Consider the following 23535-nt stretch of genomic DNA (forward strand, 5'->3'; position numbering starts at 1 on the left):
AATTAACTATAATCTTCAATTTTAGTCATTGCAATGGATTGAATGTTTTTGTCTCCTCAAAATTTATATGTTGAAATCCTCGTCCCCAAAGTGATGGTATTAGGAAGTGAGGGCTTTTGGAGGTAATTAAGTCACATAGAGGTAGACTCCTCATGGATGAAATTAATACCCTTTAAAAAGGGGACCCCAGAGAGCTCTCTCACCCTATTTCTTCTTTGTGAGAATATAAGAAGTTAACAGTCAGGTGCTTTGATGTTAGACTTTCCAGCCTCCAGAACTTTAAGAAATAAATGTTGGCTGCTTAAGCCACCCAGTCTATGGTTTTGTTAAAGTGGCCTGAGCTAAGACAGTCATATTTTACTTTATAATACTTTACAATAGTTTCTGATTTACTCTGATGCTAACTTGAAGGCTGTACTGTAAGCTACAGGCCAAAGTTTGTGCATGCGGGGACAGTCTCAAAGCCTCATGGAAAGGCTCAGTTACTTTAAATTACTGATAGATAGTTCAAAGAATAGTCTTTTGGGTACAGACTTACAAGTGGGCATAGCTTAGGCAAGTTTCACACCATACCATTAGACTCAGTCAGGATTTCTAGAACTCTTTAGTTTGGAAAAAAACAGCTTCTTGAAAGCAGTTCCTTGACTCAAGATCCCACAGAACAATTACAGAGAACTGAATGAGCCAAGGAGGGGAACTTAATTATGGTTACTTGTTTGGAATATTGGTTATGTAGTTGTAATGTTCTGTTTCTATGGGTATATGAAGAAGCCCTTTTTAATTCTTAGGCTGTCTTCAATTTAGTGGACTGTGCTTTTGTAAACTGGAAGTTTAAAATGGTGTCTGATTCCCACCTAGTCCCTAGAATTCAGAAACATTTTCTGAATCTCCTTACATTTTATGGCAGTATTCAAAATGAATCTTTTTCTTTTTGAGTTTATTTATTTATTTTTGAGAGAGAGCACAGTGGGGGAGGGGCAGAGAAAGAGAAGGAGAGAATCCCAAGCAGGCTCTGTACTGCCAGTGCAAAGCCCAACTCGGGGCTCAAACCCACGAATTATGACATCATGATCTGAGCAGAAGTCAGGTGCTTAACTGGCTGAGCCACCCAGGTACACCATGATTTTGTATTCTTGTTTATAATTAAGCAAATTGATTATGTAACCAAGGCCATACCTGGAGTGTCATATTTGAGAATAATTCTCCTTTAATCAGGTTTGACAAGCATATTATCAAAAAAACAAGTTGACTATGTATGTTGAGTCAATGTTTACAATGCTGTCCTGGTAAAATTGGAATTGGTAACTGGCTTACAGGGTTCCAGTCTTACAGGTGGTTAGGAAGGGCCCGTTTGGGCAAGCCAGGAACCTTAGTAAATTTTGGGATGCTGAGGAGAGAAAGTCACTCAAATTCTTAGGTATTACTTGAGAACTCTGGTGCAGAATTGCTTGACTTTGGTTCTACATCTAGCCTTGAGATCGCAAATTATAGAGGCTTTTAAAAGTCTGAGTGTCTCTATGAAAACTTTCAGACAGAAGTTAATTCTGCAGCTTTGGTAATTGTTCAGCACAGTATGTCTTTGGATTTACAAAGTAAATTCAAGGAGGCCTACATGGTTCATTAACACTGTGGCAGTAATCAGGCCAAACCTAATGAAACCTGCCTTTTTAGAACAAAATAATCTTGGCACGTTATTTATGATCACAAGGAAGAAACTGTCAAGAAACACTGTCAAAAACTTGGAAATGGGTAAAAGGAATTACTGAGTGTCCATTTAGTGGAGTGCTAGGTTTTATCTAATGGATTCTGAGGGTAGTATCTGAGGTGCTATGTATCTATAATTGTCTTCCTATTGACTAGGCTGTTTTACCATTCTGTAAACTCAAAAAAAGTTAAATTATAGAAAATGGATAGTAATGTAAATGAACTACAGTTGATTTCTGCTCAGTGGAAAAGATGACCCCTTTAGCTTTTATTGCCCTATAAGATATTAAAGAGTTTTATATCTATTAGCAAATATTAAGCATTTCTAATTGCCTATATGTTTGTTTTTCAAATTCTCCCTTATGCCAGTTAAAAAAAATTTTTTTAATGCTTATTCATTTATTTAGAGAGGGAGAGAGACAGAGTGCAAACAAGGAGGGGCAGAGAGAAGGAAAGAGAGAACCCCAAGCAGGCTCCAGTGCTGTTAGCACAGAGCCCCATGCAGGGCTTGATGTCACTAACTGTGAGATCATGACTTGAGCCAAAATCAAGAGTTAACGCTTAACCCACTGAGCTTCCCAGGTGCCCCATCCCTTATGACAGTTTTAATACCTCATTAATTCCCTCATTCATTAATGAGTTAAATGAAATTTTTAACATTTTTTAAGTGTTTCCTGTAGGATTTGATTTTTTTTTTTTTAGTGTTTGTTTATTTATTTATTTTGAGATAGCATGAGCAAGGGAAAGGCAGAGAGAGAGGGATAGAGAGAATCCCAAGCAGGCTCCATACTTAGCACAGAGCCTGATGTGGGGCTTGATCTCGCAACTGTGAGATCATGACCTGACCCAAAATCAAAAACTGGACACTTATGTAGGATTTAATGTTCAGTCTCCAAAGACCTTTTGTAGTACTTGATCATGGGTAATACATTAAAATAAATGGATGTCATTCTAAAAGCCATATAAATAGCCATTTTTTAAACCCAGAGAAGGCTTGGTATAATCTCCTCTCCCTTTATGCAAATTGATGACTATGGCACATTCCTTATTCATTAAAATTGCCAGAAATATACCAGCTCTGCTACAAAACTATGCCTTTTCCAGAAACCATCAATTCAGAGATATAGGCAACTAACAATCATGTTTACGGTCTATGATTCTTCCTATCCTCCTGGCTGTAATGGCCCTAGCCAGTCAGCTTATATAAGTGGTAGGAAATCTAACATATATAAATATTAGGTCGTGTTCTATTTTAGGATTGAAGAAACAGAGAAAGCTAGGCTACAGAACGAGAAAAAAAATGAAACGTGACAGAAGTAGAGTTGAAAGGTAGAAAAATATTATTGCATGGATTTCTAAAGTTATTTGGCTTCTAGACCCTTTCTAAAACTCACTTCATTCCTGCCCTTTTGATCCATGAGGCACTTCAATGTACTTAAAATACATTTGTTCATTTTTTAAAGTAGGTTCCAGCCCAATGTGGGGCTTGAACTCATGACCCTGAAATCAAGAATCAAATGCTCTACCAACTGAGCCAGCCAGGTGCCCCTCACTTTTTTCTTAAAGTAGTTTAAGTTCATTTGTGTTACTAGTGACTAAAAAGTCTTAATTGATAGTTATATAATTGCTTAATATTTATAATTGAGGGTACATTAATAAATATTATCATCATATGGCTTTGGAATACATTTATATGTCTAGAAGCTTTATGTTTAGAATTGGTAGGTAAGTTTTTGGACTTATGTATTATAAATTCAAATCTGCATTTGGAATATATTCTATTTAACTTGTAATTTCTTTGTAATACTCAGGAAGTCTCTAAATCTCCTTACCAATCTCTGTCATTGAAGTACAATTTCATAACTGAGCATGAAAAAAGCAGTCTTTTAAATATTTTTTTGTAAAAGATTAGATTTTTATTTTTATAATTAAGTGGCAACAGAAGAATGTATTTGGTCTCTGCCCTCAGTCTCTGGCTCTGAACTTCTAAAACTCTTTGAATTTGCTGAGTATCTGTTGTTATTCATGACAAACACAAAAGATGATATCTGAGTTTATGCTAATGAGGTGACTTCAGGTGGGGCCCCTAGATGGGAATTTAGGATGGGGCTGATCACCAGAAAGATTAAGCAATCAGATGATTGTGTTAGGGATTGAATTGTGTTCCCACAAAATTCAATAGTTGAAGCCCTAACCTTTCCCCATATGATTGTATTTGGATGTGGGCTGTGAGACAAGTGATTAAGGTCAAATGAGGTCATAAAGGTAGGGCCCTAATCTAATATGACTTGTGTCCTTATTTGAAGAGAAAAACACCAGAGCCTTCTCTCTCCTCATGCATGTGCACAGAGGAGGCCGTGTGAGAACACAGTGAAGGTGGCACTCGACAAGCCAGGAAGAGATCTCACCAGAAACCAACCCAGATGGCACCTTGATCTTGGACTTGTAGCCTCCAGAACTGTAAGAAACTAAAGTTCTGTTGTGTAAGCCACCCAGCCTGCAACATTTTGTTCTGGCAGCCCTAGCCACTAATACAGGTGGGAACTTTCAGCCCCACCCTTGACCTAAGGGGAGGAGATAAGGGCTAAAGATTTTCCATAAAAACTCTTGAACAAGAGATCTATGAGTTTATAGGTTGGAGAACTGAGGTACTAGGAGGGTGGTGCAATGGGAGAAGGTATGAAAGCTCTGTGTCTCCCCTTATAGCTCGCCCTATACATCTGTCTCTTATACTTGGCTGTTCCTCAGTTGTATCCTTTATAATAGTGTTTTTCCTGAGTACTGTGTGCCATTCTAGCAAATTATTGAATCTAAGGGTGGATCATGGGCATACCCAAATTTGTATCCAAATTACACAGAAGTGTGGATAGCCTGGGGACCCAGGACGTGTGACTGGTGTCTGGAGTATGGGACTGAGCCCTTAAACCTGTGAAATCTTGATAGTAACTCTTCAAGTTAGTGTAAGAATAGGATTGAACTATAGGATGCCCAATTGGTGCAGAATCAGAAAATCAGAAGTGGTGTTAGAAACTCTAATTAATATAACATATTTTAGCAGCATTTGATGTTTAATATTACAAAGAAATATTAAATTCACAAACCTTCGTTCTTACATGATTGTATAATTTTTGAAATACCTAATAATATAATTTAGTGAAAAATGGGTAGGTAACTTCATGCAGTTCATAATCAAAGCATGACTTTTTTTCATCACAGTAAATAAATCATAAATTCACTTTTATATGAAGTAAATAAACTTCCGGGAAAGAATACAGAGACACTAATAAGCACTGAACAATTTTATTTCTTTTCATAATGCACGCACATGAAATGAGATTGTGTACAACAGACCAAAGGCTACTCAGATATCAAGAATCATAAAAATATTTTAAGGCAAATTTTATTGATTTATTTTTAATTTTTTTTTTCAACGTTTATTTATTTTTGGGACAGAGAGAGACAGAGCATGAACGGGGGAGGGGCAGAGAGAGAGGGAGACACAGAATCGGAAACAGGCTCCAGGCTCTGAGCCATCAGCCCAGAGCCCGACGCGGGGCTCGAACTCACGGACCGCGAGATCGTGACCTGGCTGAAGTCGGACGCTTAACCGACTGCGCCACCCAGGCGCCCCTTATTGATTTATTTTTAAATAAGGCCAAGTGACATGTAGGCTCAGAATTAAACAAGATTCCAATAACTTCTGGTCATTGTATGATGAGAATAAGAACATCAAATTTTTGACTATTACTATACAAAACTGAAAACAAATACTTTCCAAATTGTAGCAAAATAAACTCCTCCAGTAGAATACCATGAAGTCTACAAAGTCACCAGTAAGTTATTTGATGGCATCCAAATCCTACAATTCTTTTTCAATGTAAATTTTGGAAAACTCTGAATATTTTTATAAGCCCACTTTTCAAAAATGTCACTGGAAAAATATTGAAATCCAAAAAATTTGTTACTTTAAGTGGTTAGAATAACAAAACAAATGTACTTTTCTAGGTTAATGTAATTCAAGTACAGTGGTATATGGATAACACATAATTTTAGTGAAACCAAACCCGTTTGAGAAAAAACAAGTCATTTAAACAAAAGCGGAAAGCTAGTATTAGAATCAGTAGTATGGGTTTAGTGTAAGAGCAATTATTTTAAAATTTTTCCAGAAATATCGTAAAGCCCTTTATCTTAAATAGTAGATTATATTCTAATTACTCAACAATTAATCATGTTTTATAGCAATCTCTTTAATTTTTATACTTGCCAATGTGTTCACGGGCTATAATAAGTCTTTGAATCTGTGCTGTACCTTCATAAATCTGCAAGAAAAAAATAGATGTACATGAAATATCTTCAGTACATGAATAATTTACTCAATATTTTCGACAGTAGTATAAGCTTCATTGTAACATCAAACTGAATGAAACCATATAAAGGGTCTGTAGTCTATAGTGATTCCAAAACCCGATTCTGTGAAACCCATGAAAATGCATAATTCTCTAAAATAAAGATTAAATTATAAAAAGTCATTTACCAAAATTTTGGGAGTGTTAAAAAAATTAAAGGATATCAACATTTCAAAAAGTTTGGGAAACCTAAAAGTTAAACGTTGCAAAAATATTTATTCAACTTTTCTGAATTGTTTTTAGCCAGTTGTCCCTTTCAGTCATTTTCCATTTTTACTCTTATACCTGATTTTCTCTTTTGCTGCCTAAGGAACAGAGTTGCTAAAGAAAAAGATGCTGGGAACATTTGGCTTTAACTGAGACAATCCTAGTAGCCAGCCCTTACTTCTAGTTTAAACCCTAGCAAATTTGTTACAGTTCATCTTCTCAGATGAACTTCTAATAAATGACTGATAGCAGTAATAATTATAGGCTTCAGGAGAGGGACAGTTTCACAAGATAAACCTGTAACTTTGTATAAGGCACAAATTCTGGTCCTCAGTTTTTCATGTCTAAATTCAGAGGCTGCAATGTCTATTTCCTTCTTACTCTAACATTCTAGGATTCTACCTCCAGATTTCAAATGACTGGATTTCCCAAATAACTGGTTGTGGATAGAGGGAAGCAAGGGAAGGGATACTGAGGACGATGGGTTAAAATTACTTAAGCGACATGTGGAGAACATGTGCATTTATATTTTATTTACCAAATTATCCCTATCTCTAAGTTTTTCTAACCACTACATCACTGTCTCTCCATGTTGTTTTCCTCCCAAATATGGTTTTAATCAATTCAATAGTTGTCAAGCAAGATTAAAAATAAAATAATTTATTATTATTATTTTTTATTTGAGAGAGACAGAGAGAGAGAGAGCACACGAGCCAGGGAGAGGGTCAGAGGGAGAGAGAAAGAATCTCAAGCAGGCTCATGCTGAGCATGGTTCTGATCCCACGACCCTGGGATCTTGACCTGAGCTGAAATCAAGAATTGAACATTCAATCAACTGAGCCACCCAAACACCTCTAAAATAATTTTTTTAATTATATGCATATTTCTGGGAGAGCAAAGAGTAGACTACGATTAGCTAGGATGTTAAGCATCAAAGATGCCTGACCCAGACATAAATGTACTTGTCTGTACCATTCACTTTGTTACTTTATTCTCTCTTAAGGCATATACCTAAAAGTAACATTCTTCTGTGTTAATTAGTTTTAAAAACTTCAGCTTACAGCCATGTATGATAGTTTATTTTATTAATGGCACAAAATCCTAAATTAGAAATCTGCTCTGTCATCTATGAATATTATTTTACCTAAAAAACAACAGAAATCATTTTTGACCTTACCTGATAGATTTTGGCATCCCTCATTAGTTTTTCTACAGGATATTCTGTATTAAATCCATTGCCCCCCAAAATCTGCACAGCATCAGTAGCTAACTGATTTGCAACATCTCCAGCAAATGCCTTTGCTATAGAGGCATAGTAAGTATTTCGGCGACCAGAATCAACCTCCCAAGCTGCTCTCTGGTAACTCAATCTTGCTAGTTCAACTTTCATTGCCATTTCAGCCAGCAAAAATGATATTCCTTGGTGCTAGAATTAAACAGAAAAAAAGTTTAAGGGTATCTGTTAACTAAAAAATCTTTTTTTTAATGTTAATATATTTCTGAGAGAGAGCTTGAGCACTCAAGAGGGTGAGGGGCAGGCAGGGGGGGGGAGGGGTGGGGGGGGCGGGTAGTGGGGAAAGGATCTGAAGCAGGCTTTTCATGGATAGCAGCAAGCCCCATGCAGGGCTTACATTCCAGAAAGGTGAGATCATGACCTGAGCAGAAGTTGGATGCTCAACCTACTGAGATACCCAGGCACCCCACTAAAAAAACTTTTTAAACGTTCTTCTCCTGGAACTTTTTTTTTTGTTTTAACTTTAAAACTAATATTAGACTTAGAAAATTACACTCTGCCTCCTCTAATGGTAACATATTGCCTAACCATAATGTAACGATCACCCATTAATATTACTAGGATATTAACCATTAACATTACTAGGGTATTATCAACTAAACTATAAACTTTGTTCAAATTTGGCCAAGTTTTCCACCAATGTCCTTTTTTTTTTTTTTTTTTGGTTCAAGGATCCCATCCAAGATTTCAACTGTTATTTCTTCTTAGTCTCCCCTAAGCTGTTAGGATTCTTTAATTTTTCCTTGTCTTTCATGACCTTGGCACTGCTAAAGAACACTGAGTGGTGGTTGTTTTTTTTGTAGAATGTCCCTCAACTTGGGTTTGTTTGATGTTTTCTCAGAGTGAAATGAGTGGAATGAAGTTATGCATTTTTGCAAAATACCACAAAAATTATATGTATCCTTTTGGGTATCTGCTGGGACTTTTTTTTTTTTTTTTAATGTATCTATGTATGTATTTTTAAGTAAACTCTATACCCAACATGAGACTTGAACTCACAACCCTGAGATCAAGAGTCACATGCTCTACCGATTGAGCCAGCCACGTGCCCCTGCTGGGACTTTTCAAAGAACATTATTATAGATACAGTGAAAAATAATGTGGCAGTGTATCAGATGCTGACAGAGGAAAGTAAGTGCCATGACAAAGACAAATAAAAGATGCTTTTTATTCTCCCTCTAGTAGAGGTTCATAATCAAAGAGGAGACCTAAGACAAGTACCTTCAATAAGACAGTAAGTGTCCTATGAGTTGTATGGCCACAATGGTATAGGATAGAAATACATCACCATGTATTGATTGGTAAAAATTTCAAACATACTGTATGGTTGAAGCTTTTGAAAAATAAATTCATAGAAACAAAGAATATACAGCAAGATGGTCACTGTAATTATCTCTGGACAATGGGATCATGTAGCAATTTTATTACTCAATTTTACACACACTGTATAACATAAATTATTCCACACTGAACATGGAATGGAACATATGCTTTAAAATAATACATATTAAAAGAAGGCTTATAGGCATTCAGAAACAAAAATACTAAAATGATTAAAAAGATGCTTTCTGTAGTAGGCAACATCAAAATGGGTTTTGAAGACCAAGAGGTTATAAAAACCATACAACTTATGACTGTGTACAGACTAATATGAACCAAAGGTCACAACATACAAAAAATTAAGCTGTTCAATTTCTTATATTTACTGTATTAAAAAAAACACACACACACTACTTTAGAATGTGACAAGCTGCTTGAGATTAGCATGGTAATTGAGTCTTAAGAGGAGACAATTAATGTAAATAATTCATATGTGGAACAAGGAGAGTAATATCCTCCCTTACTTCTACCTGCCTGATTGTGCCCATTCTTCTAAGCCAATGATTCTTTCAAGTTGTTTTGTTTTTAGTTTTTACTGTTTTTTGAATAGGTAATCCATCCACCAGTTTGAAATTTTAACGTTTCTTCCTTCTATCATCCTGCCCTCCCCAACCCCATTTAATTCCCCTTCCTAGAGGTAAACAGATGAACTGTTTTCATCTTCTCAGAGATATCATATACACAGATAAGCAAATACATCCATAGTCTCTCCCTTTTTTACACATATACTTGCCTGCTATGTTGATGGTTCTTCATTTTGCTTTTTTAAAATTTTTTATTTTTTAATTATTTTTTATTAAAATTTTTTTTTAATGTTTGTGAGAGAGAGACAGACAGATAGAGACAGAGTGTGAGTGGGGGGAGGGACAGACGGAGAGGGAGACACAGGATCTGAAGCAGGGTCCAGGCTCTAAGCTGTCAGCACAGAGCCCAACTCAGAACTCGAACTCACGAAACGTGAGATTATGACCTGAGCCAAAGTCAGACCTTATTCGACTGAGCCACCCAGATGCCCCTTGCTTTTCTTATCAATAAATCTGAGTGCTTTCTATATTAATACATAAAGAGCTTCTTTATCCTTTTTTATAGCTTCAAAGTATTCCACTGTATGGATGATCAACATCTTGGTTGTTTCTATATTTGGCTGTTTCTACACAATGCTGAAATGAATAAGCTATAGGTATGTTATACTGTCCATATGGAGTATATCTGAAAGATACCTATCTTATGAAATACAGTTGTAGGATAACCACTGTACTGTGGGCCCAAAATTAGGTACTTTTGATATATATTGCAAAAATATGGTTCATAAAAGTTACACCAAATTATATTTCCACTGGCCATATATAGAAACACTTATTTCACCACAGCCTTGGCAACCTGGTGTAAGAGGCACATTCTTCTCTTGTGAGATTCTGATGAAAAAATCCCAATGAGTCTCATTCAGTTTCTTTTCAGCCTATGCTTTGAGAAACCCTGTTCTAAATACAACTCAGAATCCCTGTAATGTGTCTGGCCCACCCACAACAGTCTCTCCTCTTGGTTTCTCTAACCCTGTCCATAGCTTTCATTTAGAGATTTAATCTTATATTGCTCTGTATTATTTCTTAATACTTGTTTTAAGATATGTATCATATCTCCATCTCTAAAGTCTCTGAGCACAGAGACTATGTCAAACTTCTTTTCTTTCACAGAAATAGCACATGTAGTGTGCAAAAGAACACACTCTTTAAGTGACTACTTGGGTTCAAATCTTGTTTCCATTATATATGAGGTTGGACGTAATGTTTATACATGTGGTAAATGGGACTAAAAGTCCCCACTCCACAGTACTGTGAAGATTAGATGAATTAATACATTTAAAACCCTTAGAATAGTGCTTGGAACAGAGAAAGCATCCAGTTATTAATATTTTAATATAGTAGGTGTTCAATTACTATTTGTTGAATGCATGAAATAGAAGTTCATAGTGGAAATATATCCTAACTACTAGCAGTATAAGGGTTACCAAAACAAATCCATAGCCTGTGTGGAGCTCACATTCAAGTGAGTTAGGAGAAATAATAAACAAACACATACATGATATAATGTTGAGTGGTGTTAAGAACTATGAAAAAAAAACCAAACAAGTGGGATTAGTATATAGAACGTTGGAGATATTATTTTTCATTGGGTGACTAGGGTAGATTCTCTAGTGAAATGAGTGAGGAAGTAGATTTTGGGGGGGGGGGGGAAGAGTAAAAGTAAATACAAGCAAAAGGCCAGTGTGGTTGACAGAAGCCCATTGTAAGGACTCTGGATTTTAATTTCAGTGTGATTTGAACTCAGATTTTTATCTGAGTGTGAAAATTACCTCTAAAGGCGCCTGGGTGGCTCATTGGGTTAATAAGCTCAGGTCATGATCTCATGGTTCGTGGGTTTGAGCCACATGGTGGGCTCTGTGCTGATAGCTGGGAGCCTGGAGCCTGCTTCAGATTCTGTGTCTCCCTCTCTCTCGGCCCCTCTCCCACTCACACTGTCTCTCTCTCAGAAATAAATAAAAATAAAAAAATTAAAATTAAAAAATAAAAATTACCTCTACAAGCAGCTTTCCAAAAGTTTTCCTCTCCAAGGCATACTTGGTAGCTTCATCCAAAGCCCTTTGTGCTAGTCCCACAGCACCAGCTGCTACCTGTTGGTTTAATATTTTACGAAGCAAAAATTTACGTTGTCTTTAAAACACAGTACAATGGCCATTTGCGTAAATTCTAAGTGAAGGATTATACAAAGAGAAAATGACTATACATTCAGGCCACAAAAGAAGGGATGGGGGAGAACAAGCATTTAAATTTATATTGTATAAATTAAAGGCATTAGTGAGGCACAAGACCATACCCTAGAGACAAGTCATTTCTTCTGTTTAACAAGGGAAAGCTTCTTAGGGGAAATATTCCTACTGAGTAAGGGAAAAGGAAATGAGCACCTATTAGCAGGAATGATTAAGTATGGACTGCCTGTCTGTAAATCTAGCAGTGACTACAAAAATTTTGTATTTGCTAAAATAACAGGTGGCAAGACAGTTGAAGAATTCTAAAAAATAAAGAAAAATGACAGTATCTCTCCATCCTTAATAAAAGAAGTAAATATTTAAAAAGAAATGCACACCAGATACACCATGTATAAATAAAACTGAATGTAATGAATAAAAGAAGATCCTAAAAAAAAAAAAAAAGATCCTATAAAGATTATCAGGTCATTGATATTACTTACTGGTGGTCTGGTTTTATCAAAAGCTCCCATTGCAATTTTAAAACCAGCTCCCTCACCAATTAAAACATTTTCTTTAGGCACTTTCACATCTTCAAAGACAATTCCTCTTGTATCTGAACATCGCTGACCCATATTTAATTCCTAATGAGGAAAACAATGTATGTTAAGGAACACTTTTTGAGCTGGCATGAATTTTTGCTTTAACCTGTTTGAGGATTTTCTGCAATTATCTAAAACGGGTTGACAAACAATGGTTTACGCCTGTTTTGTAAAGAAAGCTTTATTGGAAGAGTCAATACCTATTTGTTTACATATAATCTATGGCTACTTTCTTGATACAGCAGAATTGAGTAGCTAGGACACAGACCTTATGGCTCTCAAAGTCTAAAATATTTATAATCTGGATCTTTTTTTACTTTTATTTTTTGAGAGAGAGAGCGTGAATGGGGAGGGGCAGAGAGAGAGGGAGACACAGAATCTGAAGCAGGATCCAGGCTCTGAGCTGTCAGTACAGATGAACTGTGAGATCATGACCTGAGCCGAAACTGGACGCTTAACTGACTGAGCCACCTAGGCGCTTCTATAATATGGATCTTTATAAAAAGTTTGTCAACCCCTAGTCTAAAACAATTGTTCCCCAAACTTTGAAACCAACAATACTCTAAAGGTCTACATGTACATATTACCTTACAAAGACAAGTATCATCATGTTTGAAGGCTATCTTTTTTACCATGAATGTCAGCAAAAGCATTTAGCAAACATAATCTGATTTGGGATGTTTAATTTCAGCTTAATAGAGCTAGCAAGCAAAGTAATGTACCAACTTGTTCTTAAAATTAGGTTTACTGAAGTAGAATTTACATACCGGAAAATTTACCTTCTTTAAAATTTCTAACAATTTTGACAAATGCATTATGTATTTGTCAAAATACGTAGTAGTGGTACATAGTAGTGGAACCACTACCACAGTCAAGACAATTTCAGCACCCCCAAAAATTCCCTTGTGCTCCTTTTTAGTCAATACCCTTACTTTAACCCAATCTGAAGCAACCAGTGATCTGATTTCTGTCCATATAAGTTTTCCTTTTCCAGAATATCATATAAGTAGAATAATAATGAGTAATAAGTGCCTTCTAGGCCTGACTTTTCACTTAGCAGAGTGCTTCTGAGATCCATCCATATTGCTTCTGCTCAGTAATTTATTTCTTTTACTTCTGAATAGTATTCCACTATATGGATGGATCACATATCCATTATCTGTTCACCAGTTGGACATTCCCCTTCTACTCCAGTTTTTAGCAATTATATAAAGTTGCTACAAACATTTGTGTATAGGCCTTTGTTTTCACTCTTGGATAAATACCTAAGAGTGCTGGGTATGAGGTAAATGAATATTTAACTTTATAAGAAACTACCAAAGTAGCTATATTCCCTCAATTTTTTACTTCAAAAAATTTCAAACCAACAGAAGGCCTATGGGAGTAGTATAACAAATACCTATGTACCCTTTATCTCAATTCACCCATTATTAACATTTTGTCACATTTGCTTTGTTTCTGTGTTTTGTGTGTGTAACTATTAGCATTATTTGCTGAATAGCTGAGAGGGAGTTGCAGATATTGTGACTCTTCTCCTTAAGGAAAAAACATTTTAATCTAATTTTTAATAAGCAGTAATAGAAGCAGGGGAAATGGGAATACATAGCTGTAAACGAGCTCTTTTGCTTGCTTGCTTTAATATTAATCATCCGCTTCTAGGCTTGAAGAAATAGTAACAATAATATACAGTTTTACCAAGAAAGAAACCAACATCTTTCTTTTTTTGTCTTTATAAGTCAATAAACTCTACTGCCTTAGACCCTTACTTAATATAATGAGAAAACACTGTTTATGAAAACAGTTTATCCTGTTTCCCAGACTCACTCCAAACACTAGAGCATTTAAAACCAAAATGCTTGCTGGACTCATCTCAAGCCAGATAATTTCTAAAACAAAAAAAATTTTTAAGTATCAAATTTCACAAATTTGTAAAATGCCCATATATTAAAAAAAAAAAGATTTAAGGAGTTTAAGTTTATACAATATAATTATCTATCTCTCTCGTTAGAAAGTAAGCTCCCCAAGGGCAGGGATTTTTGTCTGTTTTGATCCATACAGTATCCCCAACACCACAATAGTGCTAAGTATTAACTCAACAGTAAGTATTTATTGAATTAGAGATTTTTTTTTAAGTGGGAAAACTGAGAAAAAATTAATGAGACTAGAAACAACATAATACAATGGAAAGTGAGTTTACTACTGAAAAAAGTATAAGCTATTTGGTCCTTCACACTTTCTAGAGATGGCCATAAATTTGGCCCTAAGTGGTGGGGTGCCTGGGTGGCTCAGTTGGTTAAGCGCCCGACTTTGGCTCATGTCATGATCTCGTGGTCCATGAGTTTGAGCCCTGCGTCGGGCTCTGACAGCTCGGAGCCTGGAGCCTGTTTCAGATTCTGTGTCTCCCTCTCTCTCTGACCCTCCCCCGTTCATGCTCTGTCTCTGTCTCAAAAATAAATAAACATTAAAAAAAAAAAATTGGCCCTAAGTTTTCTAGCAACCATCCCTAAAAAAGAAACATGAATAAAACATAAATAGCGCCTGGGTGGCTCAGTCGGTTAAGTGTCCGACTTTGGCTCAGGTCATGATCTTGCCATTCATGAGTTCGATCCGTATGTCAGGCTGTGCTGATAGCTCAGAGCGTAAAGCCTGCTTTAGATTCTGTGTCTCCTTCTCTTTCTGCCCCTTGCCCACTCATTCTCTCTCTCTCTCAAAAATAAATAAACATTAAAAAAAAATTTGCTTGGAAGAAGCACATCCATTCTTTGTTATATACAACAACCTCACTATAGTTTTATTTAAGTGCAGTCTATAATATCTACTCTTAAAATAGAGAAAAATAGTGTCAGCAACCACATTGGGCAAGTTCCTAGGACACCTCAGTAGTGATCTCAACTCCACCTCTGAGTGTGTTACACTAAGTAAATCATTTACTTGGATCTCCATTTCAATATTCAATAAACAGACTGAAATATCGTGTACATCTTCCACCTTTAATATTCTACGACCTAAAAGAAGTTACCCCTCTTATATATTCTACCATGTTTCCATTTTTTTTCCCCCAAATGTTTCCATTTTCAAGAGGCGTGGGTACAACAGAGAGATTCTGATGGCTTTTAATAAAACTTGTATTATATGAATACACATGACTGGTTCAGAAGTTTGCATAAGTTGGTCAATTCAGATTAGCCTTTCCAGTTCAGGTTACGCCACCCTTAGTCTAATATCTCACTGGGTAATATGTACCATTCCCCATGAAGAATATATATTCATGTAACCTTTAGGAACTCTTAATAAACCTCCATAATTTCTCCTTTGCCTTCAGTATACAGTATTTGGTCATTAATAGGTTTTCTTTTTTACAAATTCATTTTGCAAAGAAGAGTTTTACAATTGTAAAATTGAGTCTTCTCTTCCTGTTCTCAGAGTTAAATCTTAATCATATTTACTTAGCTCTCACTAGGACTACTTTAATGACTTCATTTCTTTCCTACTTTGATTTGTTGAATTTTAAACTCTTTTCTTTAGTCTACTTTAAATGCCACTGCTAAATTATCTCCACACACTCAAATTATAATCATTTTCAAATACATTAAATTACCTTTTCTTATTTAAATAAAATTTTTCTTGCCTTCCCACATTCAAGGCTCTTTACCATTTCCACACTTTCCTCAAGGCACAGATTTTTCTCTTATGACCGTAGGTATTGTTTTAATCAAAAAGGGGCATAATCCCAGTTATCCTAACCTAAAAGGCTGCTGTGAGGAAGGAAAAGAGTGGAAACGTCTTTGAAAATGTCTAAAACTCTATTATTGGGCAGGCCATATAAATGACAGTTTGATTTCTGCTTCATTAACCCTCACAGCTGTTGTTAGCATTCTCTATAGACTGGCACCATGAATGGCCACTTTTTCAAATAATGAATCCAAAGGATTATCCTCAACTTAAAATCTTCAGCAATATATAGACTATTTCACCTGATAACACCAAAACACAGTTTTATTTTTAGGGGTGGGTTAAATAGGTGATGAGGATTAAGGAGTGCACTTGTTGTTTTGTTTAAATTTTTTTTTTTTTAACGTTTATTTATTTTTGAGACAGAGAGAGACAGAGCATGAACGGGGGAGGGTCAGAGAGAGGGAGACACAGAATCGGAAACAGGCTCAGGCTCTGAGCTGTCAGCACAGAGCCCGACGCGGGGCTCAAACTCACGGACCGCGAGATCATGACCTGAACCGAAGTCGGCCGCTTAACCGACTGAGCCACCCAGGCGCCCCTGAGGAGTGCACTTGTGATGAACACAGAGTGATGTATGGAAGTGCTGAATCACTAGATTGTACACCTGAAACTAATATAACACTGTATGTTAACTGGAATTAAAATAAAAACTTAAACAAAAACCAGCTTTATTTTTTTGCAATTTACTACAAAAAAAATGGTTTCAATAAAGGAAACTGAAATAGTAATTTTGAAATGTATACCTAAAATAGTATTTGAAACCTTAATCACTGATAAATATACACTTTACCTTTCTTCCAATCTGCACTCCTGGGGTATCTGCTTCCACAATAAATCCAGTAAAGGCTTTACCAGCAGGAGTCTTAGGATCCGGATCAGAACGAGCCAATAAGAAATACCTAATATATATACATGATATAAATACAATGATAATGACCTCAACAGATAACACACACTGATGGCTGTCTCATTTAATTCCCCCCAAAACCCCAATTATTATTCCCTTGTTTTACAGATGATGAAATAAAGAATCAGAGAGGTATAGGGGAACCTGGGTGGCTCAGTCAGTTGAGTGTCTGACTTGGCTCCCATCATGATCTCAGTTTGTTGAATTCGAGCCCCACATCAGACTTGCTGCTGTCAGCACAAGAGCCCACTTTCGATCCTCTGTCTCTCAGCGCCCACTCGTGCATTCCCTCTCTCAAAAATAAATAAAAACATTAAAAAAAAATTTAGAAGCTTGCTCGAGTCAGATATTCATGATGTGACAGAGCTAGTATTTTAACCCACGTCTACTTTTTTTTTTTTAATGTTTATTTTTGAGAGACAGAGATAGAGCATGAGAGGGGGAGGGGCGGAGAGAGAGGGAGACACAGAATCTGAAGCAGGCTCCAGGCTCCCAGCTGTCCGCACAGAGCCTGACGCTGAGCTCGAACTTACAAACTGCGAGACCATGACCTGAGCCTAAGTCAGACGCTTAACTGACTGAGCCACCCAGGTGCCCCAACCCAGGTCTACTTAAATAATATGGTATTTAACTTTATTTAGAAGTATGAGTTATAAGTAAAAATTCCTTGTATTCCTTTTAGATTATGTAATCTAAAAAATAAGTATGTGCTGTGATGGAAATGGTACTTTTTCTTTCCCAAAACTAGTTTCATTATTTAAAGGACAAGCTATCTGGAAAAGAACAATAAATAGGGCTGCCTATGAAAGGAATAATATGAGATGATGACCCCTACATTTTACCTACTATCCTCTTTTTGCAGCAAAATCAGTGTTTTTGTTATACTGAGTTGTTATGAATATTTGCTAGGTTTTCCCTCCAGAAGAATTTTTCCCAGAAAGATTTTAAAATGGAACATGAAGTATGAAAACTAAAACATCCAAATATCCATGTAACCCATGTTCTAAAAAGCCTGATGTAGGAGAATTTTTAAAGAATTCCTTAAATACCAAATTTATTTTCTATGCTTAACATTAATAAATTATTCACTCTACAATTTCACTTAATAGTAAAAAAGAGAAACTGTTTTCTAGTTTCACATATTACCTAATTTGTTTTACTACAAGTTGTACTTAATGAGTTTTTAAAATTATGAAAACTTTAAAAAAATTTTTTAAATGTTTTATTTTTGAGAGAGGCAGAGTGTGAGTTGGGGAGGGGCAGAGAGGGAGACACAGAATCTGAAGCAAGCTCCAGCCTCAGAGCTGTCAGCACACAGTCTGATGTGGAGCTCGAACCCACGAACCGCGAGATCATGACCTGAGCCTAAGTCAGATGCTTAACCAACTGAGCCACCCAGGAGCCTCAAAATTATGAAAACTTCTAATTGCACTGTTAAATTTCTCTCAATTTGTTAAATTTGAATGGTTTCTTTACTTTTTTATTACTTTTGGATGTTATGAGGACTTTAAAATAATGATCTAGCATTCCTTAGTACTGGACAGTCATAGAGGGGTTATGTTTAAATTAAATAACTTCCCAGTAGGCTCATCTCCAGGAAAAATGTTTACTTGCCAGAAAACTGCACTGCAGAGCACGCACATGCATGTGCACAAATATATTCTTAATGTTTATGTATTTACTTTGAGGGAGAGAGAGTGTAAGAGTGCACAAATGAATGGGGGAGGGGCAGAGAGAGAGGGAGACAGAGAATCCCAAGCAGGCTCTGTGCTGTCAGCCCAGAGCCCAATGCAGGGCTTGATCTCATGAACTGTGAGGTCATGACCTGAGCTGAAATCAAGAGTCAGACACTTAACCAACTGAGCCATTCAGGAGCCCCCAGCACACATATATATTGAATAAGAATTTTTGCAGACAAGGAAAGATAGCCCTTTTGGTTCATTATTCCAATCACCACAGAGTCCTTGTTCTAGGGAAGTCTCTGTCTACATTCGTGCATATTTGTAGTGATGGGTAAATACATTATTTTCCATGACAACCTAACACACATTGGATGGCAATGTTGTTGGAATGCTTGTCCTTATGTTGAGCTATAGTCTTCATTTTTCTAACCTTTACCCATTAATTCTAAACAGGCTTCCTAAAGCAAATGCACAAGCCTGCTCTTCTTTCTGTGTGACATTATTTCAAAACTTTCAAAAATTTTCTAAATAATCAAACTTAATTCCTTCACTCTTCACAGAACATATTTTCTACATGCTTCCCAATGGAGGATACTTACTTGTTTCTGAATTTATTTCATTTTGTCAATATAGCTCTTAAAATGTATCATACAGAATTGTTACCATTTTTTTCCTCATTTGTGCTAGCTATACTTCTATCATTTCAGCAAGAAGTTACATTAGCTTCTTTTTTAAAAAAATTGTTTACTTACTTTTGAGAGAGAGAAAGAGGGAGTGCAAAGGGGGAAGGGGCAGAGAGAGAGGGAGACAGAGGATCGGAACTGGGCTCTGCACTGACAGCAGAGAGCCTGATGTTGGGCTGAAACTCCCAAACCATAAGATCATGACCTGAGCTGAAATTGGAGGCTTAACTGACTGAGCCACCCAGGCACCCCTAGGTTAGCTTCTTAAAGGCAGATACATCACACTGTTGATTTCTACTAAAACTACAGTTATCCACTTTACTTTTTTTTTTTTTTCTAAAAGTAATGGTATAAATATGTTCTTCAACATTTTATATTTATACAAGTGATTTTATGATCCTTTGTTGAACTTCATGTCATTATTTTTGGACCTATACATTTGGACCTTTAGATTTCACTACAGTAATACTTTGTCTCCTCTAAAAGATAATCTGAGTTTTAAGATTGCCTTTGCTTATCGTTCAGAACCAGGGAAATGTACCCTACCAATGGTTTTCCTTTTTCCTCAGTCTTAGGAAAACATTTTGAAGGAGGTACTGGTATAGGGTACAGATGTGGAGAAGGACAGAGCCAAGTAGACAGAGCTCTGGCTTTCCTAACCACATTCAACCAGAGCAGGTGTTTTTGTTCTATTTGCTTTTACAAATTAAACTTCTGAAGAGTTAGTTTGAAGAAATAATTCAAGGCTTAAAAATAGTTTTTAAGAAGATTGAACTAGGGGTGCCTGGGTGGCTCAGTCGGTTAAACATCTGACTTCAGCTCAGGTCATGATCTCACGTTTCGTGGGTTAGAGCCCTGCGTTAGGCTCTGTGCTAAGCCTGGAGCCTGCAGCCTGCAGCCTGCTTCAGATTCTGTGTCTCCCTCTCCCTCTGCCCCTCCCCTGCTCACACTCTCCTTCTCTCTAAAAAATAAATAAACATTATATATTGAACTATTTATGATTTTTTGCAGACATTCTAGTTCCATGAATACAACTTACCTTAATTGTGGTGTTTTAATAATAAATGAAAGGAGGGAAGGAAGATTTTGAATATAAAGTAATTAACAAGCAATATACAGAGATGTTTAAACAACACACCAATTAGCTTTTCCTCCATTGGTTATCCACATCTTCTGACCATTAATAATATATTCATCTCCTTTTTTTTCTGCTTTGGTCTTTATACTAGCAACATCGGAGCCAGCTCCAGGTTCTGTTACACAGTAGGCCTTAAATGTATGAAAACAACAGAAAAAAATTAAATATTATTAGACTGTGAATGTTTAAAACCAGGAGTGCATTTTATTTTTCAAGCCACAGTGTTAAATATTTTTAAATACCTAAAAATAATATGTTCTTAGAGAATCAAATAAACTGCTGAAATGTAAAAACATTTATTTATTTTTTTAAAGTTTATTATTGAGAGAGAGACAGAGAGAACGAACAAGTGGGGGTGGGGCAGAGACAGGGAGAGAGAATCCCAAGCAGGCTCCACAAATGCAGAGCCTGATGTGGGGCTTGAACCCAAGAACTGTGAGATTATGACCTGAGCCGAAATCAAGAGTTAGACACTTAACCAACTGAGCAAACCAGGTGCCCCTGAAAAGATAAGTTTTAAGGATGAGTAAGTGAGGCAAGCAATAAAATAGCAGTTGTACAGAAGAAACTACTACAGTTCAGTACTAGAATGTGAAGTGTGAAACAGTTGATCTCAGGGTCGTGAGTTCAAGCCTCATGTTGGGCCTGGAACCTACTAAAAAAAACCCCAAAAACCAAAAAAAAAATAAAAAAAAAAAACCCCAATGTTGGAGTGTCTGGCTGGCTTGGTCAGTAGAACATGCAATTCTTGATCTTGGGGTCATGAATTCAAGCTCCATGTTAGGTGTGGAGCCTACTTAAAAAAACAAAAAATACCCCAATACTATCAAGGGTGGATTTAAGGGGGAATAACAAATCATATGGCATAGGTACCAGGTATCTACATTTTACAAATAAGGAAACTGAGGCATAGTGAGACTAATTTGCCCAAGTTCACAAAGCTAGTAAATAGCAGAAGTACCCACATAAGACTGGAGTCAGAGACACAGATTAGAAGGCTTTGCAATAGTACAAGCAAGAAATAAAGCTTTAACTAAGAAACAAGAAAAAATGGAGAGAACTGTGGTGTGAAATCTACAGGACATGATGACTAAATAGGATGTTGGGGAGCTTGTGGGGAATAAGCTTAGGAATTCTCTGAGCTTGCACAGATAGGTTAACAAGGCATAAAGAAATAGAAAACCACAGCATGAATGCATCCAAGATTAGGTAAACAGGGCAAAGGCCCCCAGTATAGGACAAAAGCATAGGAATAGGAAATCTCAGGATGAAAACATCCAAGATGAGGTAAACAAGGTTAGGTATTCAGGGCGTTAGCACCCCTCAACTTTCTACAATAGCAGAAAGCTGCTTTCACAAAAAGGAAGAACCAAAATAGGTAAACAGGTAAACTGGACTTTAGACTACAGCAGGGTGAAGTTGCCCAGAGCAGAGCCTAGTTAGCAAAGAAAGGTGCCTTGTTGACCCTGAGGTAGCATGCTCTTTCTTGTCCCCTAGGCCAGTTTAGGTAAACAGAGGTGGTGCCTCATGTCTGTTAACAACCTTCCACCCAGTGCCAGGATTTTGTTTTGTATTGACTCAAACCCCTAATACTGAATATCTTAAACCCCCCCTTCCCCCACATCCATGAGTTAATGTTCACAGTTTCATTGTCTCTGTGTGCACATCCATCATGCTTGTAAGCCTTCTGATCCTAATAAAAACGGAGCAAGGACCCTTAGGGCTCTTGTCTCCTCTCAGGTATTAGCCTCTCTTGCATTCTAATCTTGTGTCCGCTCTCTTGCTGGACAAGAGAGAACTCCAGACCCAGAGTCTATGACAGGACCTAAAGAGGATGTTATGATCACCAAATTTTTTAGTTTAGGCAACTTCCAATTAGGGATAACCTAGAAAGGAAGTAGTTCTAAGGAGTGGAGAGAAGACAATTTGGTTTGGGACATATTTAGTTTAAGCTATTTAAGTCTAGACAAGAAAAAAAAGTCTAAAGGCAAGTACATATAGAAGAGTAAAGCTCAAGGGAGAAGCCAGGGCTGAAATTAGAGTTAATAGACTACCCAACGAATATACCACAACTTAATGCCAGATGAGGAAACGAACTTCATAATTTATGTCAAGAGTAAAATTTATGTAAGTTAACAGTGCTAGGGGTGCCTGGGTGGCTTAGTCAGTTAAGTGTCTAACTCTTGAACTCAGTTGTGGCTCAGGTCATAATCTCAAGGTTCGTGAATTCTAGCCCCACATTCAGCTCTGCGCGGACAGTGCAGAGCCTACTTGGGATCCTCTCCCTCCCATCCTCTCTCTGCCTCTCCCCCACTCATGCTCTCTCTCTCTCAAAATAAATAAACTTAAAAAAAAAAAATAAGTCAACAGTGCTAATGCTATAAGCTATGTTTACAACAGTATCTAAATAATATAAATAAAATAAAATAATAAAATACCTAAAATAAGAGTGATAGAGAAACACCTGGGTGGGCTTAGTCGGTTGAGCATCCAACTTGGGCTCAGGTCACAATTTCATGGTTCATGAGTTCAAACCCCATGTCAGGTTCTGTGCTGACAGCTCAGAGCCTGGAGGCCTGCTTCAGATTCTGTGTCTCTCTCTCTGCCTCTCCCCCACTTGTGCTCTGTGTGTCTCTCTCTCGAAAATAAACATTAAAAAAAAAAAAGAGTGATGGAACCCTCCAACCTTGTACTCATCAGTTCATGCTAGAGTATTGTATTTACTCTGTATTTCAGAGTGTGGTTACTAATGATGGGACTTTATTGTAAAAATAAAAATTAAAAAAAAATTGGTGATAATTAGCTTAGAAAAGATTTACATGATAACTATATTCAAATATCTCAAGGGCTATACGGCCAAGGGAGAGATTTGAATTGACAGAACTACAGTGAAATCATTTGAACTTTTACTGAATATCTATTATACTGTGAAGTGGCAAAATTATGAAAAAAATGACAGAATCTTTTTCCTCAGGACCACATAATCTAGAAGCACTTTCCAATTATCAGAAATGTTCCCGAATGGAACTACTTCAGCAGGCTCGACTTGCA

At 36.7% G+C, this 23535-nt stretch overlaps 1 protein-coding gene across 1 annotated transcript in view; it reads right to left on the reverse strand.

Moving 5' to 3' along the window:
* Positions 1 to 5935: 5935 nt before the first annotated feature.
* ACADM (acyl-CoA dehydrogenase medium chain) overlaps positions 5936 to 23535 on the reverse strand; it is a 32828-nt gene continuing 15228 nt past the window's right edge. The window contains exons 7-12 of the mRNA XM_047084155.1: positions 20485 to 20615; positions 16865 to 16973; positions 12241 to 12381; positions 11567 to 11662; positions 7495 to 7743; positions 5936 to 6023 (exon numbers count right to left, since the gene is read on the reverse strand). Coding sequence (XP_046940111.1) covers positions 5952 to 6023; positions 7495 to 7743; positions 11567 to 11662; positions 12241 to 12381; positions 16865 to 16973; positions 20485 to 20615 — 798 coding nt within the window. The 3' untranslated portion in view covers positions 5936 to 5951. The remainder of the gene's footprint in view (positions 6024 to 7494; positions 7744 to 11566; positions 11663 to 12240; positions 12382 to 16864; positions 16974 to 20484; positions 20616 to 23535) is intronic.

This window comes from Lynx rufus, unplaced genomic scaffold (assembly GCF_022079265.1).
Source record: "Lynx rufus isolate CCGP_SWC_20201006 ecotype Redwood Valley unplaced genomic scaffold, mLynRuf1.p SCAF_2, whole genome shotgun sequence".
Classification (NCBI taxonomy): Eukaryota; Metazoa; Chordata; class Mammalia; order Carnivora; family Felidae; genus Lynx; species Lynx rufus.